We start from the raw sequence: 25,396 nt of genomic DNA on the forward strand, positions 1-25,396 counted from the left end.
ATGTCGTGTATCAATGAGCTTAATTAAATGTGATAATTTCTTAATTTTGAGACAGTACACCGTTTACTTTGATTTTTCCTCCCATTTTTGTTCATCACAAGCAAACAGATTAACTAAAAAATCACGGAATAGAAAATTAATTTGAAAACTGGCAACAATGACAAAGATAAAGGACGCAGTGTTTATCTTTGCCGTAGCACATATTTTTCATTGCTGAATTTGATGCACTTCCTATGAATACACATGACTGGCGCCTGGATAAAAAAGTTTAATGAAATAATTCGCAAAAAGATCGTATAATCGTGCAATTAAAAAGGAAAAACACACAAAAGAGAAGTGGAACACAATAATTCAATGATTCCATCTACATACCCACGACTGTCCGAAAGGAACAAAGCAACTTTCACACTTTTCATTTCAACCACCACCATCGCCGATTTTTAACAAAATAATTATGCCACATTCCGAAAGTACATAACTACACACGCTTCAGTTAAGCTTAAGTACTTAAATATGCCATGAATTTAACATAGGGAAGTTCTAATTCGACCTACTTCCTATCAGCAGAAACCCTCTCTAGGAGCTACGAACTGTACTTACCATCCGCTAGCTGCAGAGTGTCCTTTCTCGACCGAGCTTCGCCTAACTACCGGTTCAACGGAAGCTGCCAGAGGGGTGGGCTTTCGCCACCAACCTGACAGACAAACTAACCCCAGACTAAAAGGGGTAAACGTCTCTTTCCAGGTACTGGGATCCTAAGTTGGTAATCCTGTGCTACCCTCCAAACGAGAAGCAAACATCATCTGCTCCTAGCAGACGACAACCAACTCAGCGTCCCCCACAAAAGAAACCCGAAACCTCTCGTAAAAACACTCATTCAGACACATTCACGCACACACAGGGTAGAGTGAAGGGAAAAACGTAATAAATACAGGTCATGATTTCCTATAGAACACGAAAAAATCAAACATATTATCATTTAAGAAGCCTTAGTTTGATTGCTCAGTCAATGAGGCGGTGAACAGATTAGGGTGCACAGAATCCAGTGAGACAAGCGTCTTACGAAACGACTCCACAGAGACGTTTCACCCTTGCTGCTGAGAGTTACAGTTGGACTTGGGATAGAACAGGGGCAGATACAGTCTCTCTTCCTCTGTATACAGTACCCATCAGTAAAAGAGCTGCACATAGTAACACTTCCTCTCAGAAGTCGAGGAACGAAGGATAGGCACTTACTCCTGTAAACAAGACAAATGTACAGCATGCGGGGTGTCTCAGGAGGAATGATCAATATTCTGGGATATAACAGGACGTTCATTCGAATCACAAAAGGTCTAGAAAACATAGACTCTGAAGTGCATACGTTAAGAGCTGTAAGCACTTGTTCACGTTCGATACTGTGATACACATCTCTTCTACTAAACAAGTGCTGGGACCTCTTAAAATATATATTTTAAAACCCATGTTCACTGGACATTTGTCCTTATTTTAACCGATACCACTTCCTTCAAAATATGGAATGAAAAGAGCTTGCACTAGAAGAGGTTCGTTTCACTGTATCGAAGATGTGTAAGTGTCCATAGTTTCTTACGTATGTATTTTAGAGCCCATGTTTAATAGACTATTTTGCTTCGAATGAGCGTTCCTGTCATATCACTGAATACTGACCTTTCCTCCATATATATATGTACACTCCTGGAAATGGAAAAAAGAACACATTGACACCGGTGTGTCAGACCCACCATACTTGCTCCGGACACTGCGAGAGGGCTGTACAAGCAATGATCACACGCACGGCACAGCGGACACACCAGGAACCGCGGTGTTGGCCGTCGAATGGCGCTAGCTGCGCAGCATTTGTGCACCGCCGCCGTCAGTGTCAGCCAGTTTGCCGTGGCATACGGAGCTCCATCGCAGTCTTTAACACTGGTAGCATGCCGCGACAGCGTGGACGTGAACCGTATGTGCAGTTGACGGACTTTGAGCGAGGGCGTATAGTGGGCAATGCGGGAGGCCGGGTGGACGTACCGCCGAATTGCCCAACACGTGGGGCGTGAGGTCTCCACAGTACATCGATGTTGTCGCCAGTGGTCGGCGGAAGGTGCACGTGCCCGTCGACCTGGGACCGGACCGCAGCGACGCACGGATGCACGCCAAGACCGTAGGATCCTACGCAGTGCCGTAGGGGACCGCACCGCCACTTCCCAGCAAATTAGGGACACTGTTGCTCCTGGGGTATCGGCGAGGACCATTCGCAATCGTCTCCATGAAGCTGGGCTACGGTCCCGCACACCGTTAGGCCGTCTTCCGCTCACGCCCCAACATCGTGCAGCCCGCCTCCAGTGGTGTCGCGACAGGCGTGAATGGAGGGACGAATGGAGACGTGTCGTCTTCAGCGATGAGAGTCGCTTCTGCCTTGGTGCCAATGATGGTCGTATGCGTGTTTGGCGCCGTGCAGGTGAGCGCCACAATCAGGACTGCATACGACCGAGGCACACAGGGCCAACACCCGGCATCATGGTGTGGGGAGCGATCTCCTACACTGGCCGTACACCACTGGTGATCGTCGAGGGGACACTGAATAGTGCACGGTACATCCAAACCGTCATCGAACCCATCGTTCTACCATTCCTAGACCGGCAAGGGAACTTGCTGTTCCAACAGGACAATGCACGTCCGCATGTATCCCGTGCCACCCAACGTGCTCTAGAAGGTGTAAGTCAACTACCCTGGCCAGCAAGATCTCCGGCTCTGTCCCCCATTGAGCATGTTTGGGACTGGATGGAGCGTCGTCTCACGCGGTCTGCACGTCCAGCACGAACGCTGGTCCAACTGAGGCGCCAGGTGGAAATGGTATGGCAAGCCGTTCCACAGGACTACATCCAGCATCTCTACGATCGTCTCCATGGGAGAATAGCAGCCTGCATTGCTGCGAAAGGTGGATATACACTGTACTAGTGCCGACATTGTGCATGCTCTGTTGCCTGTGTCTATGTGCCTGTGGTTCTGTCAGTGTGATCATGTGATGTATCTGACCCCAGGAATGTGTCAATAAAGTTTCCCCTTCCTGGGACAATGAATTCACGGTGTTCTTATTTCAATTTCCAGGAGTATATATATATATATATATATATATATATATATATATATATATATATATATATATATATATCGGTTGACATGACAGCAGCTGAGAAGAGTGCTCCACCTACCATCTTCTAAGGCTTCTAAGGATGCCATGGGTCTGATGATGGACATATGATATTGTAGCATACGTGGTGCGATCAAAACTGAATTTTAAAAAGGAAAAATTTTTAAAAACTGTCTATATGCCTCCGGATGACCCCTAATTTCTCGTATCTTATCTTCGTAGTCCTTACAGACAATGTATGTTGGCGGCAGTAGAATCGTTCAGCGGTCAGCTTCAGATGCCAGTTCTCTAAATTTTGTCAACGGTGCTCCTCGAAAAGAACGTCGCCTTCCCTCCACGGATTCTCATTTGAGTTCGCGAAGCATCTCCGTAACACTTCCGTGTTATTCAAACCTACAGGTAAGAAATCTAGCAGTCCGCCTTGGAGCTGCTTCGATGTCTTCCTTCAGTCCCACCAGCTACGGATCCCAAACACTCACCAATACTCAAGAATAGGTCGCACCAGCGCCCTATATGAGGTCTCCTTTACAGGTGAACCAACCTTTCCTAAAACTCTCCCAATAAACCGAAGTCGACCATTCTCCTTTCCTACCACAGTTTTCACATGCCCGTCCCATGTGCTAAAGCAGGGTACAAGTAACACTGTATCCAAACATTACAGGTTTGTCCCTCCTACATATCCGCATTAACTTACATTTTTCCACATTTAGGATTAGCTGGAAATTTTGTCTGAGTCTTCTTGTATCTTCCTACAGTCTCTCAAAGTCGACGCCTTACTGTACACCACGGCATCATCAGGAAACAACCACAGATTGCTGCCCACCCTGTCCGCAAAATCATAGCTCGCTACGTAAGCACATTCTGCTAGCTTGACTACCCTCCGCAATGCTCGATAGCCCCTCTCCGTCAGTACATTAGGTCAGCCTAGTCTCGGATTATCTGTGCTTTTTCCTTCGCGTGTCCACAATCACATCACGAACGGCCGATATGGGCAGTTTTAGAGCGGTTTAAATGCCCCTGATGGCTTTATTACTCGGGTGACATTCAATGACTGGTCTAGTTAGAAGGCACTGTGCTCTCCGACCCACTCAGCTGTCACTACTCCTCTACTTGCAACACAACCTTCCCCGTCTCCTTTTACAAAGGCAGGTCCACCTCTGGTGACATTTCGTGGGAAATTCCGGATTACACAGTGGTGTCCGGGCTTTTATGATCAGACAGTGTACTTGCACCATCCGCCTTGTTGGTAGGCGTGGCATGAGCTGTTGCATAAGCATAACTAAAACACTGAGCAGATGTTTGAACAGCACTTGACAGTGGGACCGGCGTTAAATCTTTCTCGATGTTGTTGCAGTTGACAAGTCAATCCTGTACTTCAACATCGGCATATGGGTTGCCACGATGGCTGCCACACCACTGCTGATGGCGGGCGTCTACAAGGTAAGAGTGGTCATTTTCAGATCCAATTTCACAGGCAAATGGGCAGATTATTATTATTATCATTATTACTACTGTGGATATTGTAGCCACATTCACCAAATAAAGGTCTTTGATCGTCACACCTCTATACCAATTTTATCTGGCAGAAAAAAGATATATAAATACGAAAGTAAATAAGTAAACTTTCGACTTGTTTTCCTCTCAGTTGAGTGTTAATCACTGTACGTTCACTGATAACTTTTGTCTCATCATTCAACGTGAGTTGTTTCAACACCGACTCAAAGGAAGGCCTCGGCGCTTGTTGGTGACGTCACGTCAGCTAGGCACGGCGAACGCCAGGTCTGTTGCAGGCAGAAACGCCTCGGCGTGCTTATCACTATAAATCTCTTATTTTTGGACAAAATGTTTAGTATTGTTTTGGGTTCTGCAGTTTTGTTTAGATGAAAGATTTTCTTACTATCGTAAAGCTGCAAATGAAGATCATAGTTCTGTATTACTGAATCCTGTCGAAACGTAGATCAATATGAGAAGATGCTTTGCCCCATTGCAAGCTTCGGAAATTTTACATTCAAGTAACTATATTTACTTGATCCACTTTGTTATAGAAACTTACCCCAACCCCCTTACAATGAACTCGTTTCTTTTATTTGTTTATTTATTTTCGTTTGACATCGTCACTGGAATGTGAACTAATTTACATGTGTAAATGTCCAACTGTTGCCAGTCATTAGATTACAGTCGTTTTCAACGAAAGGAACTCTAAACAGGAAACAAAATAGCTTCATACGTCGAAAATACTGCTGAGCTTATACTTTTTTTAAACATGCACATTAGAAAAGATAAATATTCCCCTCTTGCAACTGAAAAGAGAAACTTTATAAGATAAAAAAGTTTTATTTGATAAAACAAGTATCTCTCTTTTGCCTCTTCTTCTGTCCACCACCCCGTCCCCCAACGTGTACAATCGCAATATATTTCATTAACATTCAGTGCTCCTCACCCCGTAGTCAACCAAGATACCTAAAGAAGAGCACCAATATGTTCACAGTTTCTTGTAAAAGCAACCCAGTACAAACTTAACTTCCTCAGATTTACAAATAAGGTAAAGAAGCACGAATTCTGTTGCTGCTAAACCATGAAGTTGTTTTTGTAAGTCAATCCTTAAAACAGGTGGAAATTTAACTTCAGGAGTACACTATTTCTTAAGAAGTGTAATGAACTGCACAATTAATTGATTGCAGAAATCTCTCAGAACAATGTGTGTTGGTCAACTACCGCCAATAGTTCCACATTTTCCTGTGTCAGGGAGGGAGACGCCACCATTATGAGTATGCCTGCAACAGACCTGGCGTTCGCCGTGCCTAGCTGACGTGACGTCACCGACAAGCGCCGAGGCCTTCCTTTGAGTCGGTGTCGGTTGTTTCAGGGTATGAAGCGAGGCTCGCAGCTTATTATTGGGGATAGTGTTTGGATGTGTAATCAGTTCCTTCTTTCGCTGTCCAGGAATCGGCGACCATGGTGACGGCGTGGCTCGTGGCCGAGGCTCTGCTCCTTATGGTGGCTACGGCGGGAACGCTGGCGACAGCCACGTTCATGTTCCACGTCATCCCCGTCCAGATCCCCATCGTCACGCTGCTCAACATGGCCATACATCTCGGTAAGCACAACAACTGACCCGGCATGTAGGAAAGTCAAAATGTCCCTCGGTGAAATTAAAAGTCGATTTAGAAGGGATAGGGCATCCAGAGAACGACTTGTATGAATATCAAGAGCTCAGATGGAAACCCACTTCTAAGCAAAGAAGGGAAAGTAGAAAAGTGGAAGGATTATATAGAGGGTCTATACAAGGGCGATGTACTTGGGGACAATATTATGGAAATGGAAGAGCATGTAGATGAAGATAAAATGGGAGATATGATACTACGAGGGCGATGTACTTGAGGGCAATATTATGGAAATGGAAGAGGATGTAGATAAAGATGAAGTGGGAGATATGATACTGCGTGAAGAGTTTGAAAGAGCACTGAAAGACCTGAGTCGAAACAGGGCCCCGGGAGTAGACAACATTCCATTAGAACTACTGACAGCCTTGGGAGAGCCAGTCCTGACAAAACTCTACCATCTGGTGACCAAGATGTATGAGACAGGCGAAATACCGTCAGGCTTCAAGAAGAATATAATAATTCCAATCCCAAAGAAAGCAGGTATGGACAGATCTGAAAATTACCGAACTATCAGTTTAATAAGTCACGGCAGCAAAATACTAACGCGAATTCTTTACAGACGAATGGAAAAACTGGTGGAAGCCGACCTCGGGGAAGATCAGTTTGGATCCCGTAGAAATGTTGGGACACGTGAGGCAATACTGACCTTACGACTTATCTTAGAAGAAAGATTAAGGAAAGGCAAACCTACGTTTCTAGCATTTGTAGACTTTGAGAAAGCTTTCGACAATGTTGACTGGAATACTCTCTTTTAAATTCTAAATGTGGCAGGGGTAAAATACAGGGAGAGAAAGACTATTTACAATTTGTACACAAACCAGATGGCAGTTACAAGAGTCGAGGGGCATGAAAGGGAAGCAGTGGTTGGGAAGGGAGTGAGACCGGGTTGAAGCCTCTCCCCGATGTTATTCAATCTGTATATTGAGCAAGCAATGAAGGAAACAAAAGAAAAATTCGGTGTAGGTATTAGAATCCATGGATAAGAAATAAAAACTTTGAGGTTCGCCGATGACATTGTAATTCTGTCAGAGACAGCAAAGGACTTGGAAGAGCAGTTGAACGGAATGGACAGTGTCTTGAAAGGAGGATATAATATGAACATCAACAAAAGCAAAACGAGGATAATGAATGTAATCGAATTAAGTCGGGTGATGCTGAGGGCATTAGATTAGGAAATTAGACACTTAAAGTAGTAAATGAGTTTTGCTATTTGGGGAGCAAAATAACTGATGATGGTCGAAGTAGAGAGGATATAAAATGTAGACTGGCAATGGCAAGGAAAGCGTTTCTGAAGAAGAGAAATTTGTTAACATCGAGTATAGATTTAAGTGTCAGGAAATCGTCTCTCAAAGTATTTGTATGGAGTGCAGCCATGTATGGAAGTGAAACATGGACGATAACTAGTTTGGACAAGAAGAGAATAGAAACTTTCGAAATGTGGTGCTAGAGAAGAATGCTGAAGATTAGATGGGTAGATCACATAACTAATGAGGAGGTACTGAATAGGATTGGGGGGAAGAGAAGTTTGTGGCACAACTTGACTAAAAGACGGGATCGGTTGGTAGGACATGTTCTGAGGCACCAATGGATCACCAATTTAGTACTGGAGGGCAGCGTGGAGGGTAAAAATCGTAGAGGGAGACCAAGAGATAAATACACTAAGCAGATTCAGAGGGATGTAGGTTGCAGTAGGTACTGGGAGATGAAGAAGCTTGCACAGGATAGAGTAGCATGGAGAACTGCATCAAACCAGTCTCAGGACTGAAGACCTCAACAACAACAACAACAAAAGGGCATCCAGAATCAGAATTTATTGGACGACTTAAGATCAAGTAAGGCAGAAGGGATGGATAACATTGAGAGAAGTGACAACAATACGAATATTCACGTTGGTGTTTACCGTCTGACTTTCGGAAAAAAATCATCTACACAATATCAGGACGTTATCCATTCGGTTACGCTGTAATGGTATGATTTCCGTCTTTTGTCTTGGGTATCCACGCAATTCCGAAGATTGCGAGAATTATCGCTGAAACGGTTTAACAGCTCACACATCCAAGATGCTGACAAGAATAATACACAGAAGATTGGAAAAGAAAATTGAGGAGCTGTTGGATGGCGATCAGCTTGGCTTCAAGAAAAGATAAAGGCAGCAGAGAGGCAATTCTGAAGTTGCAATTGATAATGGAAGCGAGGTTAAGAAAAATCAAGCCACGTTTATAGGATTTGTCGACCTGGAGAAAGCGTTCGACGATGTAAAGTGGTGCAATATGTTCGAAATGCTGAGAAAAATAGGGGGAAAGCTATAGGGAGAGAGGGGTAATGTACAAATGTGTACATTAGTCAAGAGGGAATAATAAAAGTGGACGACCAAGAACGAAGCGCTCGGATTAAAAGGGGTGTGAGAGATGATGACGATGATGATGATCACGATGATGATGTCTGGTTTGTGGGGCGTTCAACTGCACGGTCATCAGCACCCGTACAAAGTCCCTATTATTACACAGTCTTAATTTTTACTCAGTCCAATCGAGCCTCTGTCATGAATAATGATGATGAGAATGAAATGATGAGGACAACACAAACACGCAGTTCCCGGGCAAAGAAAATCTCCAACCTGGCCGAGAATCGAACCTGGGATCCCGTGATTCAGAGGCAGCAACGCTAGCCACCAGATCACGGGGTGTAAGAGAGGGGCATAGTCTTTCGCCCCTACTGTTCGATCTGTACATCTAAGAAGCATTGATGGAAATAAAGAAAAAGGTTCAGAAGTGAAATCAAAATTCAAGGTGAAAAGGTATCAATGATACGATTCGCTCATGACATTGCTATCCTGAGTGGAAGTGAAGAAACATTATATGATGTGCTGAATGGAACGAACAGTCTAATGAGTACAGAAAATGGATTCAGAGTAAATCGAAGAAAGACGAAAGTTATGAGAAGTACAGAAATGAGAACAGCGAGGAACTTAACATCGGGATTGTTGGTCATGAAGTTAAGGAATTCTGCTAGCTAGGCAGCAAAATAACCAATGACGAGCGGAGCAAGGAGGACATCAAAAGCAGACTAGCACTGAAAAACAGGCCATTTCTGGCCAAGAGAAGTCTACTGGTAACAAACTTAGTCCCTAATTTGAGGAAGAAATTTCTGAGAATGGACGTTTGGAGCACAGCATTGTATGGTATTGAAACGTGGACTGTGGAAAAACAGCGATAAGAGAGAATCGAAGCATCTGAGATATGGTGCTTCAGACGAATGTTGAAAATTAGGTGAACTGATAAGATAAGGAATGAGGAGGTTCTGCACAGAATCGGAGAGGAAAGGACTATGTGGAAAACACTGACAAGGGGAAGGTACAGGATGATAGGATTTATGTTAAGATATCACGGAATAACTTCCATGGTAGTAGAGGGAGCTGTTGAGGCCAAAAGCTGTAGAGGAAGACAGAGCTTGGAATACATCCAGCAAATAATTGAGGACGTTTGTTGGAAGTGCTTCTCTGAGATGAAGAGGTTGGCACAGGAGAGGAATTCGTGGTGGGCCGCATCAAACCAGTCAGCAGACTGACGACTCAAAAACAAGGGGGCAGAAGCTTGCTTACCCACATGCCCGCCGACGGCAGCAGCTGGCTGAAGTCGGCCTGTAGTCTGTGACGTCACTGCCACAATCGCCATTGGCTTCGGTACGTCATCACAGCCTATAACCTTTCTGGATCTGCTGTGAGCGGAACGTAAAAAGCCGAAGTCACCAGATAAAACTATTTGACACATGATCACAGCTCGACTAACAACGACTAATATATCTGATGGAATAGAATGACCATGAGAGTAGTTGTTTTTTAATTTTTATTTCTGTGACATTGATTTTATATCAGCTGGTCTGCCTCATGTATCGTTGTATATAAATGATTTATGCATGTTAAGCTACATTCAGGTATGTAGTGCTGTACTAATAGTAATGTATATAGTGTAACTCATGTAAGCCCTTCCTTAAACCTGTTATATCTTCACAGATCTGATGATGGTACCTTTAGTGTGTTGAAACCGATCATCTAGTAATCTTGGCTTTTGAATTAGTATACTGGTACTTAAAACCACTGGTACTCAAATGGTTAAAACTAGAATTATTCAATCTTTTCTCATGGTTACCTCCTTGGCAGTCCCCTCCTGGAGGTCCAGATGGGGGACTAGTCTGGAATATTTTGCCAGTGGGGAGATCATCATGATTTTTCAATTACAGGCCACATGTCCTGAGGACACAGGTTATGTGTCTTTAATTCTGTGGTTTCCGTTCCCTTCTGCGTCCTTATGGCGTTGATCATTGCTGATTCTTCCGCCTTCTAGGGGCAGTTTCCCATCCCAATGGCAAGAGATTGCCTTAAACATCTGTCCGCTCTTCCGCCCTCTTTGACATGGCCATTGGTAGTATGAGGTGACTTCTTATGCCGTAAGTCTTCGGCCGCCAATGCTGATGATTTTTATTGAAAAGTTAAGCAGCAAGAACGTGTTTGATTACTAATGAAAGGCACTGTCCCTCTACCACGGGTGTAGTTATGCTAGGAAAGCCGAACGCCACTAATAGCAAGACGGGAAACGGTAGTGATGCAGTGACGTATTGGCTCATGACACCTGCCTCGGACGTTCAGTTCTGCGACGCGACTAGTAGCTGAAGCCCTCGATGACCATTCGTCTATCATCCGAGCTATTCTGTTCTGTTACAGGCATTAACATCTACTACTTGATGGTGGTGGTCAACTTTCGCCGACAGCTGACAACCAAAGAGGAAGACGAAAAGGACAACGACGACAAGAGGGTTGAACAAGTGATAGTGTGACATCAAGGCAGAAGGCAGGGTGCGTTCGGACTGGGCACTTGGACCTGGTATGAGGTCCACCTAGGTTTCGTTTCTGTCTCAACAGCTATGTGTACGTAGCGTGTGTAGGCATGCAACGTGGGTGCTGGCTACCGACGATATACCAATGAATAATGTAGCATTATAGATCTGATATAATTAATTTTCCTTTCAGACGTTTGAGTTTCATCTTTATCTACGATAATAATGGAAGCTGAAAAAGGCAGGCATGCCAACCATTACACCACGACAAAACTATAGTTAACGTAACTCTACGGACTACCCCAGTTAGCGAGGGCATTGTACAAACGGGGTCCATGCAGGTATGTTAGCTATAGTGCTGTGGTGATGTAATGACTACTGTACCTCCCTAGTAAGCAAGGAGGCCCGGGTTCAAGTCCCAACCATGGTACAAATTTTAATTCATTTCTTCAGCTTCCATCATTAATGTAACATTAGTTTTGCAATATATGCTAACATATTTGTAAGTACGAATTCTTAAAAGATCACTCTACAGAATGTCTAACTCCTCATGAAACTGGATATATAAAGAATTTTAAGCTCGAGTGTATCAGTTTCTTAGTTATTTATTACTTTTTACTGTTAACTGAAATCAATACAGCGGGATGGGCCACTTCCAAGACGTGACTGAAATTACATGAGAGCTCGTCGAGTCTGAATTATCGCACAGTTTGGGACCAAGAAAGTTTCACACAGCTTATAACACATTTCCAACGAGATCGGTAGTAACAGCTCTTGAGAAAGAAGGCGTCGGTACATCCTATGTTTCGATACTGGTGAATGCAAGCGTTAATGCTAAAGCTTCATGAGAAAGAACCCGAGTAAGGAGATTACATATATGTAAAGGTGGACGAAGCCTTCAGAACGTCCAACTACGAAAACGAAGAAGAAATACATACACCACCAGGTAGCATAAGTTTATTTAAACAAGTTAAGGAGATTAAGTTATGCAAATCCGATGCATTTTTAAGACAGATCGGAGATGCGGAAGCACCATGTAACCTATCTTCTAGAAATTTATCAGACTATTTCTCTAGGGCATTATTTTATTTTCGTCTAGTTTACTTACTAATGTCCTAACATTAGCGTTGTAAGAAACAGTATATCTTTAAGGCTTGTGAAATTACTAATTACTGAAGAAAATGTATTTGAAATTAAAACTGCTAACAAAGAAGAAGTATTGTTCTTTTCTATTTCATTTGATCCATTTATGCATAACTGCATGAAATAAGCAAAAATTTTAGTGTCTGTTGAAAAAAATGCAATAAAAATTACCAGATAACTATGAGGATTCCTACACATGATTAATCATGCCAGCGTTTCTTAATCTTTTGGGTAAGTGGAATCATTTCTAATGCCCACTTTTATCGTCTACACTCTGGTTTGTTTCTACAGTACGTTATTAACGCTACGTTATGTACTCTGATTATCTGTGATAAAAACGGCAAATTTGCTTGAAAACTTAATTTCGAAATTAAATCAAAAAAATCTCAAACAATTTAAATTTAATATAACATAATCCAACAGGACATTTCAGTTTTAATTTTTATATGATGGTTGATGGCTGTTCTTATTTTCGCCGATATGCTTAGTATTACGCTTTGTGAAATAAAGTAGAAGTTCGTTATCGAGTTTATTGTGATATTTAATTTTTGTCGACACACAGGCTGAGAAACCTCTTTCGCCTGTAGTTGCGAATGTTAAATGAAACAACACGGCCTTTTACAACCAGATGATAAACAGAACTGTAGATGTTGCATCGTGTCGACTATTCAAATTAATAAGTGGAATTTGGGCTTAGTTGTTGTTCCGTTCTTTTAAAAAATTTTCCGCAAAACTTTTTCTTGATTCTTCTAAAAAAGGCATCTAAATCTGGTAAATCTCCTGAGTGAACTCTATGGGTCTCCACGGTCCCACGGAGCAAGCCACAAATGAGAGCGCCTGAATGCTCTGCTTCCCGTTCAACAAACAAGTGATGAGGTTTGCCAGCCAGCAGGTGCTACGTTGACAGTAGCTAAGTTTGTTCAAACAAATTTCGGGCTTGCAGCCGGTCGTCGTTCAATACTTCGCACGATATTTCAACTGGGCACCTGCCAGTCATCTTCAGGTGAGCCGTCGCAGACTGGCGATAAAGTTCTCCGCAATATATAGCGTACTGTAACTATTCTGCGCATGCGTCGAAAACTTGATAGTTGAACCAACACTGCCCGCCGGCAGCGCCCTCGCTGGTGGAATAGCGGAACTCAGTCGCCCTCTGCGTTGCTGTTTGCCACGACCATCGACGCACTCTGTCGTCTTCGATTTGAGCAAATCGTGGAGATGATGGGATTCCATGCACTGTCCAGCTGGTAGCCGCTGTCACGGTTTAACAGATTTTCCGCCAGTCGTATTTCTACGGATTCTTTAATAATGGAGTCCCAAAAAGACGTTGCTGTAGACAAAATCATTGTTTTCTCATACTCCATTGAATGTCCAGTAGAAATACAATGTTCAGCAATAGCGGACTTGCTTGGCTGCAAAAGGCGGGTGTAACGTTGATGTTCAGTGCAGCGTTCTTTCACGGTGCGTGTGGTTTGACCTATGTAAGCCATAATTTTAAAATTCACAGTAGCTAAGTTTGGCGTTCTGCGAATCGTCTGGACTGCAAGCGACTAGCGGACTATCAAATCTGAATCCAAAGGACAGCTGGCTGAAAAAAAAGTGGTACAAGGTGCCTAAAACTAGTTGAACTATCAGTGAAGACAACTGAACGGGTCTACTGTGATAATGAGAGAGAGAGAGGTGCACGTTGGTGGCTGAAAAATGGAGCTAATATGAGAAGGGTAGGGTCTACTCTGCAAAAAAATCTGGAGAAATACAAGTTCATGAAGGAGAACGTACTGGTTTCCCCCCATAATTGAGTACATGCGCAAATATCTTATTGTCTCTACAAATATTTCACTAATAGAGCCGAACTACGATATAATGGATGGCGAATATTCCACGGAAACGAAACCAATAACGGTTGACCCCATGGGACGTAACAGACATCTAATAGCCAGTTTTGAATGTTGTAACTGTTGTTATTTTGAGTGCTTGCTTACATTACTTTGAGAGAAATTCCACCTCATGCAAGACTACTATACAGCTTTCTTATTCCAGAAAAATATGCTTCAGCACTTTATGTGCTATCTCCAGTGAGAGGTTTTGTTTACTTTTCTTTCTAAATCATTACTTTCTATTTTACTGTTCATTGCCTATTTTACACTACGAATCTCTGTCACGTTGTTTACCTTGTTACTTAACGATTTTTTGATGCTATGATCTTGCGGCGCTTGTTTGTGACGGGTCAAAGCATTTATTTCTTTTCCTGTTCTCATTTCTTGCTGTCACATACGCATTTGATCTAAGTTAAGAACGAAGCACGATTATTCTATTAGCATTTCAGGTACTATTTGCTATTCCCCCCACTCAGACTCGCACGCACACACACACAGACACACACACACACACACACACACACACACACACACACACACACACAAAAGCTAAACATCTGACTCGTCAACAACACTTTGAAAACTGCATGCCAATCTCCACACAAGTACGAAACGAAATAACTGGACATCATGTGGCTATAACAACAAGTGGAATGGCGGTAGAAATCTTGTGCTTTTCAGATTAATCGAATTAAATGCGTGTGTAACAGCAAGAAATGGCTATCATTCATGAGTTATTTTGCTTCCCAAGTAGCAAAACTCATATACTATTTTAAATGTCTCATTTCCTAACCGAAAGCCCTCGTCATCATACGCTTTCATTCCACTACATTTCATTACCCTCGTTTTGCTTTTGTCGCTGTTCATCGTATATCCTCCTTTCAAGACACCGTCCATTCCGTTCAGCTGCTCTCCCAAATCCCTTGCTGTCTCTGGCAGAATCACAATGTCCTCGGCAAACCTCAAAATTTGTATTTCTTCTCTCTAGACTTTAGTTATCAGGAGAAAGAAAACTGGCGTTCTACGGATCGGAGCGTGGAATGTCAGATCCCTTAATCGGGCAGGTAGGTTAGAAAATTTAAAAAGGGAAATGGATAGGTTAAAGTTAGATATAGTGGGAGTTAGTGAAGTTCGGTGGCAGGAGGAACAAGACTTCTGGTCAGGTGAATACAGGGTTATAAATACAAAATCAAATAGGCGTAATGCAGGAGTAGGTTTAATAATGAATAAAAAAATAGGAGTGCGGGTTAGCTACTACAAACAGCATAGTGAACGCATTCTTGTGGCCAAGATAGACACAAAGCCCATGCCTACTACAGTAGTACAAGTTTATATGCCAACGAGCTCTGCAGATGCCGAAGAAATTGAAGAAATGTATGATGAGATAAAAGAAATTATTCAGGTGATGAAGGGAGACGAAAATTTAATAGTCATGGGTGACTGGAATTCGACAGTAGGAAAAGGGAGAGAAGGAAACATAGTAGGTGAATATGGATTGGGGCTACGAAATGAAAGAGGAAGCCGTCTGGTAGAATTTTGCATTGAGCATAACTTAATCATAGCTAACACTTGGTTCAAGAATCATAAAAGAAAGTTGTATACATGGAAGAATCCTGGAGATACTAAAAGGTGTCAGATAGATTATATAATGATAAGACAGAGATTTAGGAACTAGGTTTTAAATTGTAGGACATTTCCAGGGGCAGATGTGGACTCTGATCACAATCTATTGGTTATGAACTGTAGATTAAACTGAAGAAATTGCAAAAATGTGGGAATTTAAGGAAATGGAACCTGAATAAATTGACTAAACCAGAGGTTGTACAGAGTTTCAGGGACAGCATAAGGGCACAATTGACAGGAATGGGGGAAAGAAATACAGTAGAAGACGAATGGGTAGCTCTCAGGGATGAAGTAGTCAAGGCAGCAGAGGATCAAGTAGGTAAAAAGACGAGGGCTAGTAGAAATCCTTGGGTAACAGAGTTTGACAGGGCACTGAAAGACCTGAGTCGAAACAAGGCCCCGGGAGTAGACAACATTCCATTAGAACTACTGACGGTCTTGGGAGAGCCAGTCCTGACAAAACTCTACCATCTGGTGAGCAAGATGTACGAGACAGGCGAAATACCCTCAGACTTCAAGAAGAATATAATAATTCCAATCCCAAAGAAAGCAGGTGTTGACAGATGTGAAAATTACCAAACTATCAGTTTAATAAGTCACGGCAGCAGAATACTAACGCGAATTCTTTACAGACGAATGGAAAAACTGGTAGAAGCCGACCTCGGGGAAGATCAGTTTGGATTCCGTAGAAATGTTGGGACACGTGAGGCAATACTGACCTTACGACTTATCTTAGAAGAAAGATTAAGGAAAGGCAAACCTACGTTTCTAGCATTTGTAGACTTTGAGAAAGCTTTCGACAATGTTGACTGGAATACTCTCTTTTAAATTCTAAATGTGGCAGGGGTAAAATACAGGGAGAGAAAGGCTATTTCCAATTTGTACAGAAACCAGATGGCAGCTATAAGAGTCGAGGGGCATGAAAGGGAAGTAGTGGTTGGGAAGGCAGTGAGACAGGGTTGTAGCATCTCCCCGATGTTATTCAATCTGTATATTGAGCAAGCAGTAAAAGAAACAAAAGAAAAATTCGGAGTAGGTATTAAAATCCAGAGAGAAGAAATAAAAACTTTGAGGTTCGCCGATGACATTGTAATTCTGTCAGAGACAGCAAAGGACTTGGAAGAGCAGTTGAACGGAATGGACAGTGTCTTGAAAGGAGGATATAAGATGAAAATCAACAAAAGCAAAACGAGGATAAAGGAATGTAGTCGAATTAAGTCGGGTGATGCAGAGGGAATTAGATTAGGAAATGAGACACTTAAAGTAGTAAATGAGTTTTGCTATTTGGGGAGCAAAATAACTGATGATGGTCGAAGTAGAGAGGATATAAAATGTAGACTGGCAATGGGAAGGAAAGCGTTTCTGAAGAAGAGAAATTTGTTAACATCGAGTATAGATTTAAGTGTCAGGAAGTCGTTTCTGAAAGTGTTTGTATGGAGTGTAGCCATGTATGGAAGTGAAACATGAACAATGAATAGTGTGGACAACAAGAGAATAGAAGCTTTCGAAATGTGGTGCTACAGAAGAATGTTGATGATTAAGTGGGTAGATCACTTAACTAATGAGGAGGTACTGAATAGGATTGGGGAGAAGAGAAGTTTGTGGCACAACTTGACTAGAAGAAGTGATCGATTGGTAGGACATGTTCTGAGGCATCAAGGGATCACCAATTTAGCACTGGAGGGCAGCGTGGAGGGTAAAAATCGTAGAGGGAGACCAAGAGATGAATACACTAAGCAGGTTCAGAAGGATGTAGGTTGCAGTAGGTACTGGGAGATGAAGGAGCTTGCACAGGATAGAGTTGCATCAAACCAGTCTCATGAGTGAAGACCACAACAACAACAACGACTTTAGTTCCTACTCCAAATTTTTCCTTTTGTTTCCTTTACTACTTGCTCAATATACAGATCTAATAACATCGGGGATAGGCTACAACAGTGATAGACGGTAAAGAATGTGTTGCTATCTCCGTGATGCTACATCCAGAGAATTCAATGATATCTATAAGATGTTCCTAAGCCCGATTAATGAAGATCGTCGCTGCATGCTTGGGTACGGGTTTTTGAATGTTGCTTGCGTGCAGCTTACAAATTAGAAATACGAAAGGCAAAGCTGCAAAGAGGATAAAGAAAATGCTGATAGAAGGAGAGACATGTACAACAAGACTTTCGTGACAAATTAGGGCTTATTGTTGATCAACCGAGACCAGACTATGGAAGTTCGAATGACGGAAGTACAGCGCATAGATCCTTCGAAAATTCTGAAATTTCCGCTTCGATAACGGGGATTAAGAAGGAATTGATAAAGCGATTTAACATAGTATTGCACGCAATTTCTTGTGGATTCGAAATAAATATACTCAAATTTCGCAAATACAGCGAAACACTGCTAGCAAATTTATTCGTGGTACTTCATGCAAACAATGGTACATAAAATTCTTACTCAAGGTCACCAAATTGTCTAATCTTCGTTACTTCCAATCAGACAAATGTCTGAATACGCTCAGGAATCACGTAACAACTTTATTAAAGTATTTCGGGAAGATTTTTCTAGAAAATGTGACCACATAAAAATATGGAAGACTTTTCTGCAGACTTTTAGTGTCGTCAGATCCAATAGTATCCAGTTTACGGAAACTTCCTCCAGAAAAACTGAGATCGTTATCCTCATACGCGGTTGAACTATTGATTCCACCATCATTTATAAAGTCAGATTTCTTCAAATAATAAGAGCGACGCATGTGACGAAGATGATGAGTCACATGATAGCGATTAATTGTAAGAGATGGTAAGATTATAGATACTAGGAACGTAAGAATGAAATATATGTCCATTGCCATTTTAATAATGATTAATTACTGTACTGCAATCCTCTTCTTCCCAAATCTTAAAATTTGAACCGTCGTTACATTTTCTATTTAATTTATTCACAATCATAATTTCCATAATTTGACTTTACTGGATTTTTCCATATTTGAATGTGTACAAAAACTAATCTTTCGCTGTCACCAAGCGTCTAGAGTAGCAGACTGTTTATTGTTGTTCATTACCTGAGTTTCAGTAGCTCGATTGCTTGACTCAGGCGTGTTATGGCAGAAAAATTTTGCCGTAGGACCTTTGGCGAGCCGGCCGGAGTGGCCGAGCGGTTCTACGCGCTTCAGTGTGGAACCGCGCGAGCGCTACGGTCGCAGGTTCGAATCCTGCCTCGGGCATGGATGTGTGTGATGTTCTTAGGTTAGTTAGGTTTAAGTAGTTCTGTGTTCTAGGGGACTGATGACCTCAGATGTTGAGTCCCATAGTTCTCAGAGCTATTTGAACCATTTGAACCTTGGGCGAGTTGTGTGATAAACACAGGTATGATAAGAACACATTGTTGTTTCCCGTTTTCTCCACATCCTCACTCTCGCAGATTTCTCCAAAAGAACCAGACGTGCCTTCTGAATGCATAGAGAATAAAAAATTGAGAAATTAAAACTACTCAGAAGCGTTATCTCATTCCGTAGATACAGGACTTAATGTTCCAATAGACTTCGCTATTAGCAACGTAGGACACTCCTGAAAAGTGGATTCCTTGGGAATCGAATTGACGCCCCACACAGTAGTCGCCCACATCAAATCCACCATTTTGTTTTTTGAGAACCTATTTACTTCTTCGTAATCAGTGATAATGTACAGGTGATGATGTGCACGTACCGACAGACAAATGATTACAGCTTCAGGAACAATGGATGATTTATTAGACAGAATTAGCCTCACAAACTGAACAAGTCAATAGCGCTTTGGTCCCTCTCTCGCCATCATGTAACCTGTTATTTGGTTTGGCACTGACTGATCAAATTTGGATGTTCTCCTGAGGGATATTGTGCCAAATTCTGTCCAACTGGCGCCTTGCGTCGTTAGAATTCCAAGCTGGTTGGAGGGCCCTGCGCGCAATGCTCAACACGTTTTCGATTGCGGAGAGATTCGGCGACATTGACGGGAAAAGCACGAAGACAAGCAGTGGATACTCTCGCCATTTGCGGGCGGCCATTATCTTGCTGAAAAGGAAGCCCAGGGTGGCTTATCATGAAGGGAAGCAAAAGCGGAGAGTAGAATATCGTCCACGTACCGCTGTGCAGTAAGGCTACCGCGGATGACATTCATTTTTTTCTGAAATTGCATATTTTGTCTGTACATGCATATCGCATCTACCGATTTCCACCTCACGGGATAATTTCTTCGCGGTGCGTTATTTTTTGTCTTAGAGTGTACTTATACGATATGAGGTGCTCAAGACTTTCCCCACTAATCTTTTAATCATATGGGCCTACTATATCTCTCTCTTTATTATTGGTATTATCTTACATTTGGCCAAATGTAAAGAGAGCAGCCGTCCACTGCACCAAGTAGAAATTTTGTGTTAGTCGACAGACCAACGACGTTGCCTGTACGCAACGGCGTCGCAAGCAAACACTGATATAGTGATGCTGAACCTGTGTGACTTAACTTTTATGTACAGGGTGGTTAAAATTAAAATTTCGCCATTTGAACCAGTGTAGACGAAAGCTACACTATATGATCAAAAGTATCCGGCCACCTGGCTGAAAATATCTTACAAGATCGTGGCGCCCTCCATCGGTAATGCTGGAATTCAATATGGGCCCACCCTTAGCCTTGATGACAGCTTCCATTCTCGCAGGCATAAGTTCAATATGGGGCTGGAAGGTTTCTTGGGGAATGGCATCCCATTCTCCACGGAGTGCTGCACTGGGGAGAGGTATCGATATCAGGCACGTAGTCGGCGTTCCAAAACATCCTAAAGGTGTTCTATGGGATTCAAGTCGGACTCTGTGCAGGCCAGTCCATTACAGGGATGTTATTCTCGTGTAACCACTCCAACACAGGCCGTGCATTATGAACAGGTGCTCGATCGTGTTGAAAGATGAAATCGCCGTCCCCGATTTGCTCTTCAACAGTGGGAAGCAAGAAGGTGCTTAAAACATCAATGTACGCCTGTGCTGTGATAGTGCCACGCAAAACAACAAGGGGTGCAAGCCCCCCTCCATTAGAAACACGACCACACCATAACACACCGCCTCCGAATTTTACTGTTGGCACTACACACGCTGGCAGATGACGTTCACAGGGCATTCGCCATACCCACACCCTGCCATCGGATCGCCACATTGCGTAGCGTGATTCGTCACTCTACACAAGATTTTTCCACAGTTCAATCGTCCAATGTTTACGCTCGTTACACCAAGCGAGGCGTCGTTTAGCATTTACCGGCGTGATGTGTGGCTTGTGAGCAGCCCTCGACCACGAAATAAATTTTCTCACCTCCCGCGTAACTGTCATAGTACTTGCAATGGATCCTGACGCAGTTTGGAATTCCTGTATGATGGTTGGATAGATGTCTGCCTATTACACATTACGACCCTCTTCAAATGTCGGCGGTCTCTGTCAGTCAACAGACGAGGTCGGCCTGTACGCTTTTGTGCTGTACGTGTCCCTACACGTTTCCACTTCACCATCACATCGGAAACAGTGGACCTAGGGATGTTGTGTCGCGTACAGACGAATGACACAAATGACACCCAATCACCTGACCACGTTATAAGTCCGTGAGTTCCGCGGACCGCCCCATGCTGCTCTCTCACGATGTCTGAGAACTACTGAGGTCGCTGATATGGAGTACCTGGCAGTACGTGGCAGCACAATGCACCTAATATGAAAAACGTATGTCTTTGGGGGTGTCCAGATACCTTTGATCACAGAGTGTATTTACTGTATGGGTACCAAACTTTATAGGAATGATGTTCAGAACGTGCGCGGAAGGAGTTCTTTGCAGTATCGCTGTGGTGACTTGCCGTTAGGCGCCGGTACTGCTAGTGCGACGTAGGGTTGAAACGAGCGTTAGTGTACGTTACAGCTGCAGGCAGACAAGATGTGAGTAGGGCTTTGTAAAGCTGTTTTATAGCGAGTAGCAGCACGTTAAAGGAATACGGCGAGATCCTCTTTCCGCGTCGCGATTGAAGAACACGATTCGGAAGTTAGAATCAGCTGGCGATTTGGAAATAGCTCCTGAGAGAGGGCGACGGCCAACTGCTCCATGAAGTGCTCGAGACGCTACTGATGCCGTGGCTGAGAACGCTGGACGCAAAGTGGGGTCTTCAAGCCGGGCACGAGTTGTGTGACGACAGATGAACGTTCTATGGTCCTCTTGAAATGTTTCGGGTAGCAGTAGAGTAATCTCTATTGCGATTACAGGCTGTCGTGGACGCAGAGCAACATGAGCAACATTTGTGCCCTGGAATGTAAACACGGTACGGAGTTAACAAACGTTACCCCGTCATACGGAAAGTAAAGTGTGTTTCTTTCCGTGTGTTATTTGTTATTTCTCTTCCGCCTGTCCTCACAAACGTTTCCACGAAATTTAATTGTCCTACAAAAACTCGATTTTCATGGGGCCCCTCTTAAGCAGCGGAAGCTTAATTACAACCACCCTGTATTTTCTGAAGGTAATCGTGTGGAGTGTAGCCCTGTACGGCAGTTATAGACGATAAGCAGTTCAGAAAAGAAGAGTGTAGAAGCTTTTAAAATGTGTTGCCACGGGGCAACATTCAAAATTTGACGGACAAATCGAGTGACTGGTGAGGCACTGAATCGAATCGGCGAAAAAAGAAATTTGTGGCACAATTCGATTAAAAGAAGAGATCGGTTCATAGGACACATACTGACGCATCAAGAAATTGTCAGGTTGGTAACTGGGGGAGGCGGGGAGCGGGGGGGGGGGGGGCAATAGTGTAAGAGAGAGAGAGAGAGAGTGAGTGAGTGTGTGAAGGGGGTGAGAGGCGAGGATTACAGTCGGAGACCAAGGTTTCGCTACGGTAAGCAGGTTCGAATGATAGTGGAGTGATTTTGATACAGCACATAAATGACGACGTAAATGGTAGGACTACCGGTAATACTGGTAGCACTGGTAGAGAAAGAAACATAAATGAAATGAGAGAGGGAAACTGGGAATCGACAACTTCTTTTTCATTTTTGTTTGTTTGTTTCGCACATAATTAGAACCACACACCGTTCAGTGTTAGTTCAGTGTATATTTTACGTTCTCAGAAATAAATATAAAAATTAGCTGATCGAGTAAATTCTACGCTTTTATGTAACGAAAGCAGTTACTTTTCATGCAACTAAAGTTTACAGGCACAAACACAAATGATCTACGTAATTATTGTTTTTTCAAAAAAAAAATGGTTAAAAAGGCTCTGAGCAGTATGGAACTTAACATCTGAGGTCATCAGTCCCCTAGAACTTAGAACTACTTAAACCTAACCAACCTAAGGACATCACACACACCCATGCCCGAGGCAGGATTCGAACCTGCGACCGTAGCGGTCGCGCGGTTCCAGACTGAAGGGCCAAGAACCGCTCGGCCACACCGGCCGGCAATTATTGTTTTTATTTGTACTGAATAGAACGATCATCTTATGATCAAAGGCAAGTGTCACTAGTTATTTTTTATAAGTGCGAAAGTTGTTTATGAGTAACAGAAACATATTTTAAATGACGTCAACGAAGTACTGAAGCGATATTTGGTATATCTTTGTTCAGCATTTTTTTTTAATTACCTGTCTTTGAGGAAGTAGCGTTTTCTAGCGCTATAGGATAAATCTGCTTTTATTTTTTTATTTTTATTTTTTTTTCAGCATCCGTCTGTTGCACGTTACAGATTAACAACTTTCGAATAAACCTTGAACTGAACAGTGACCGTTTCAGTTTTGGTACAAATATTGTTTATCTCTTAGTAACAGACATGCGGATAACAAACACGTCCAGCACATTACGTGGCCCTTTACATATCCTCACTCAGTTTCTAGACGGTTCACCACTTCTGGTTTCTAGGGGAATCTTATAACACACTGACCGCATACGTCAGCAAAGGGATCTAAGCGAGGTGAAGCCCGATAGATATGCAACAAACCTAACGAAAAGGTGACACAGTTACGATCTTAGCTGAGCCGTATTGTCAGGTGAACTACCGTGGTTTATGCTTAAGACAGTCTACGGTACCCTACGGTAGTTTTACAACTCTAGGTAGTTATGCAAAGATGAAGAGAGTTGTGCACGTTACACTACCGTGGTGACCTGCAGCAAACCAGTGTTCGGAACAACAACAACAACAACAACAACAACAGCCACGACCATCTTTCCCCTGGAGTGAGCACATACAGAGCCACTCATCTGGTCTCACGTTCCAGTCTGCCATCTCCCTACTTACTGTTTTTTACAAGCGTCCAGGCACCATCGTTGACTGGCGCCAGTTCCAGCGTAACTCCGCTCACGCACGGCGTAGGCGGGCCACGCCGGCCTGCTCTTAATCCACACTCCCACGCATGCATCCTACAGAGAGCATACGCCGCCGGCACTGGCTCTGCCTTCTACGGCGCGTGTACACGACGAAAAGTTGAATTACACGAGAAACCAGGCTAATTCACACGCGTCAAAACATCACCTTCTTGAATTTCAGTATTTTCTTTGTGAACGCATGAAGAATACGAGGGATGGAACTTAAATAGTAAATAAATGCAAATGTCGTGTGACTATGGCCTCCCGTCGGAGAGACCGTTCGCAGTGTGCAAGTCTTTCGATTTGACGCCACTTCGGCAACTTGCGCGTCGATGGGGAGGAAATGATGATGATTAGAACAACACAACACCCAGTCCCTCACCGGAGAAAATCTCCGAACCCGGGCCCTTAGAATTGACATCCAGTCGCGCTGACCATTTTTATTTATTTTTTATTTTTTTTGCCACTCAGCTACCGGGGGCGGACACTTAAATAGTGGCAACTATTTATTCACAACCGATACAAAAGAGTTACATGTTTGCGCCTGTTACTGTCCTTCAAAGTTGTCACCAGCGTTGTGTAGAACCCGTTGCCAGCGATGTGGAAGGCGTAGTATACCGTTAGCAGAGCCTGTTCTGTTGATCGTGCGAATGGAGGTGTCTACTGCCTGTCGAGTCTCTGCAACAGTTCTGAAGCGAATGCCACGAAGTGGTTCCTTCATCTTCGGAATCAAATCAAAGTCACAAGAACTTAAGTACGGGGGGAATGGTGGATGGTACAGTACTTCCCAGTCCCATCGACCGAACAGAGCAGCCACAGCTTGCGCTGTATGCGCCCGCGCATTGTCGTGCAAAATGATGGGTGGGTTGCGCAGAAAGTGTCGCCGCTTCTTTCGCAAAGCTGGTCACAGTGATGCTCCAGAAACGAAGAGTAATACTGTGCATTGACGGTCTGCCGTGGAGGAACGTAATGCGTTATGATAACACCATATCACAGTCGTACACGATAATCGTAACTGTCTCCATACTGGGGCTCTGACGCATTTTCCTTTCGCGGCGACCCATAATGACGCCATTCGTTGGACTGGCGTTCCAGTTTTGAGTCTTACGATGTAGCCCATGTCTCATCCAGTATTACGATACGGCGTAAAAAAGCCTCTCCTACGCGCTCATAGCGCTCCAAGTGCTTCTGAGCAGCGTCGTAAAGCATCCATTTCTGCCTTTCCGTCAAGTCATGCGGAACCCATCGTGATACAATTTTCCGCATGCCCAGGCGTTC

General features: G+C 43.3%; 1 protein-coding gene across 2 annotated transcripts in view; it reads left to right on the forward strand.

Moving 5' to 3' along the window:
* LOC126210205 (uncharacterized) overlaps positions 1-12,364 on the forward strand; it is a 65,339-nt gene extending 52,975 nt beyond the window's left edge. For both annotated transcript variants that reach the window (XM_049939384.1, XM_049939385.1), the window contains 3 exons: positions 4,506-4,591; positions 6,095-6,248; positions 11,036-12,364. In XM_049939384.1, coding sequence (XP_049795341.1) covers positions 4,506-4,591; positions 6,095-6,248; positions 11,036-11,148 — 353 coding nt within the window. In that variant the 3' untranslated portion in view covers positions 11,149-12,364. The remainder of the gene's footprint in view (positions 1-4,505; positions 4,592-6,094; positions 6,249-11,035) is intronic.
* The last annotated feature ends 13,032 nt before the right edge of the window (positions 12,365-25,396 follow it).

This window comes from Schistocerca nitens, chromosome 10, assembly GCF_023898315.1.
Source record: "Schistocerca nitens isolate TAMUIC-IGC-003100 chromosome 10, iqSchNite1.1, whole genome shotgun sequence".
Taxonomy (NCBI): Eukaryota; Metazoa; Arthropoda; class Insecta; order Orthoptera; family Acrididae; genus Schistocerca; species Schistocerca nitens.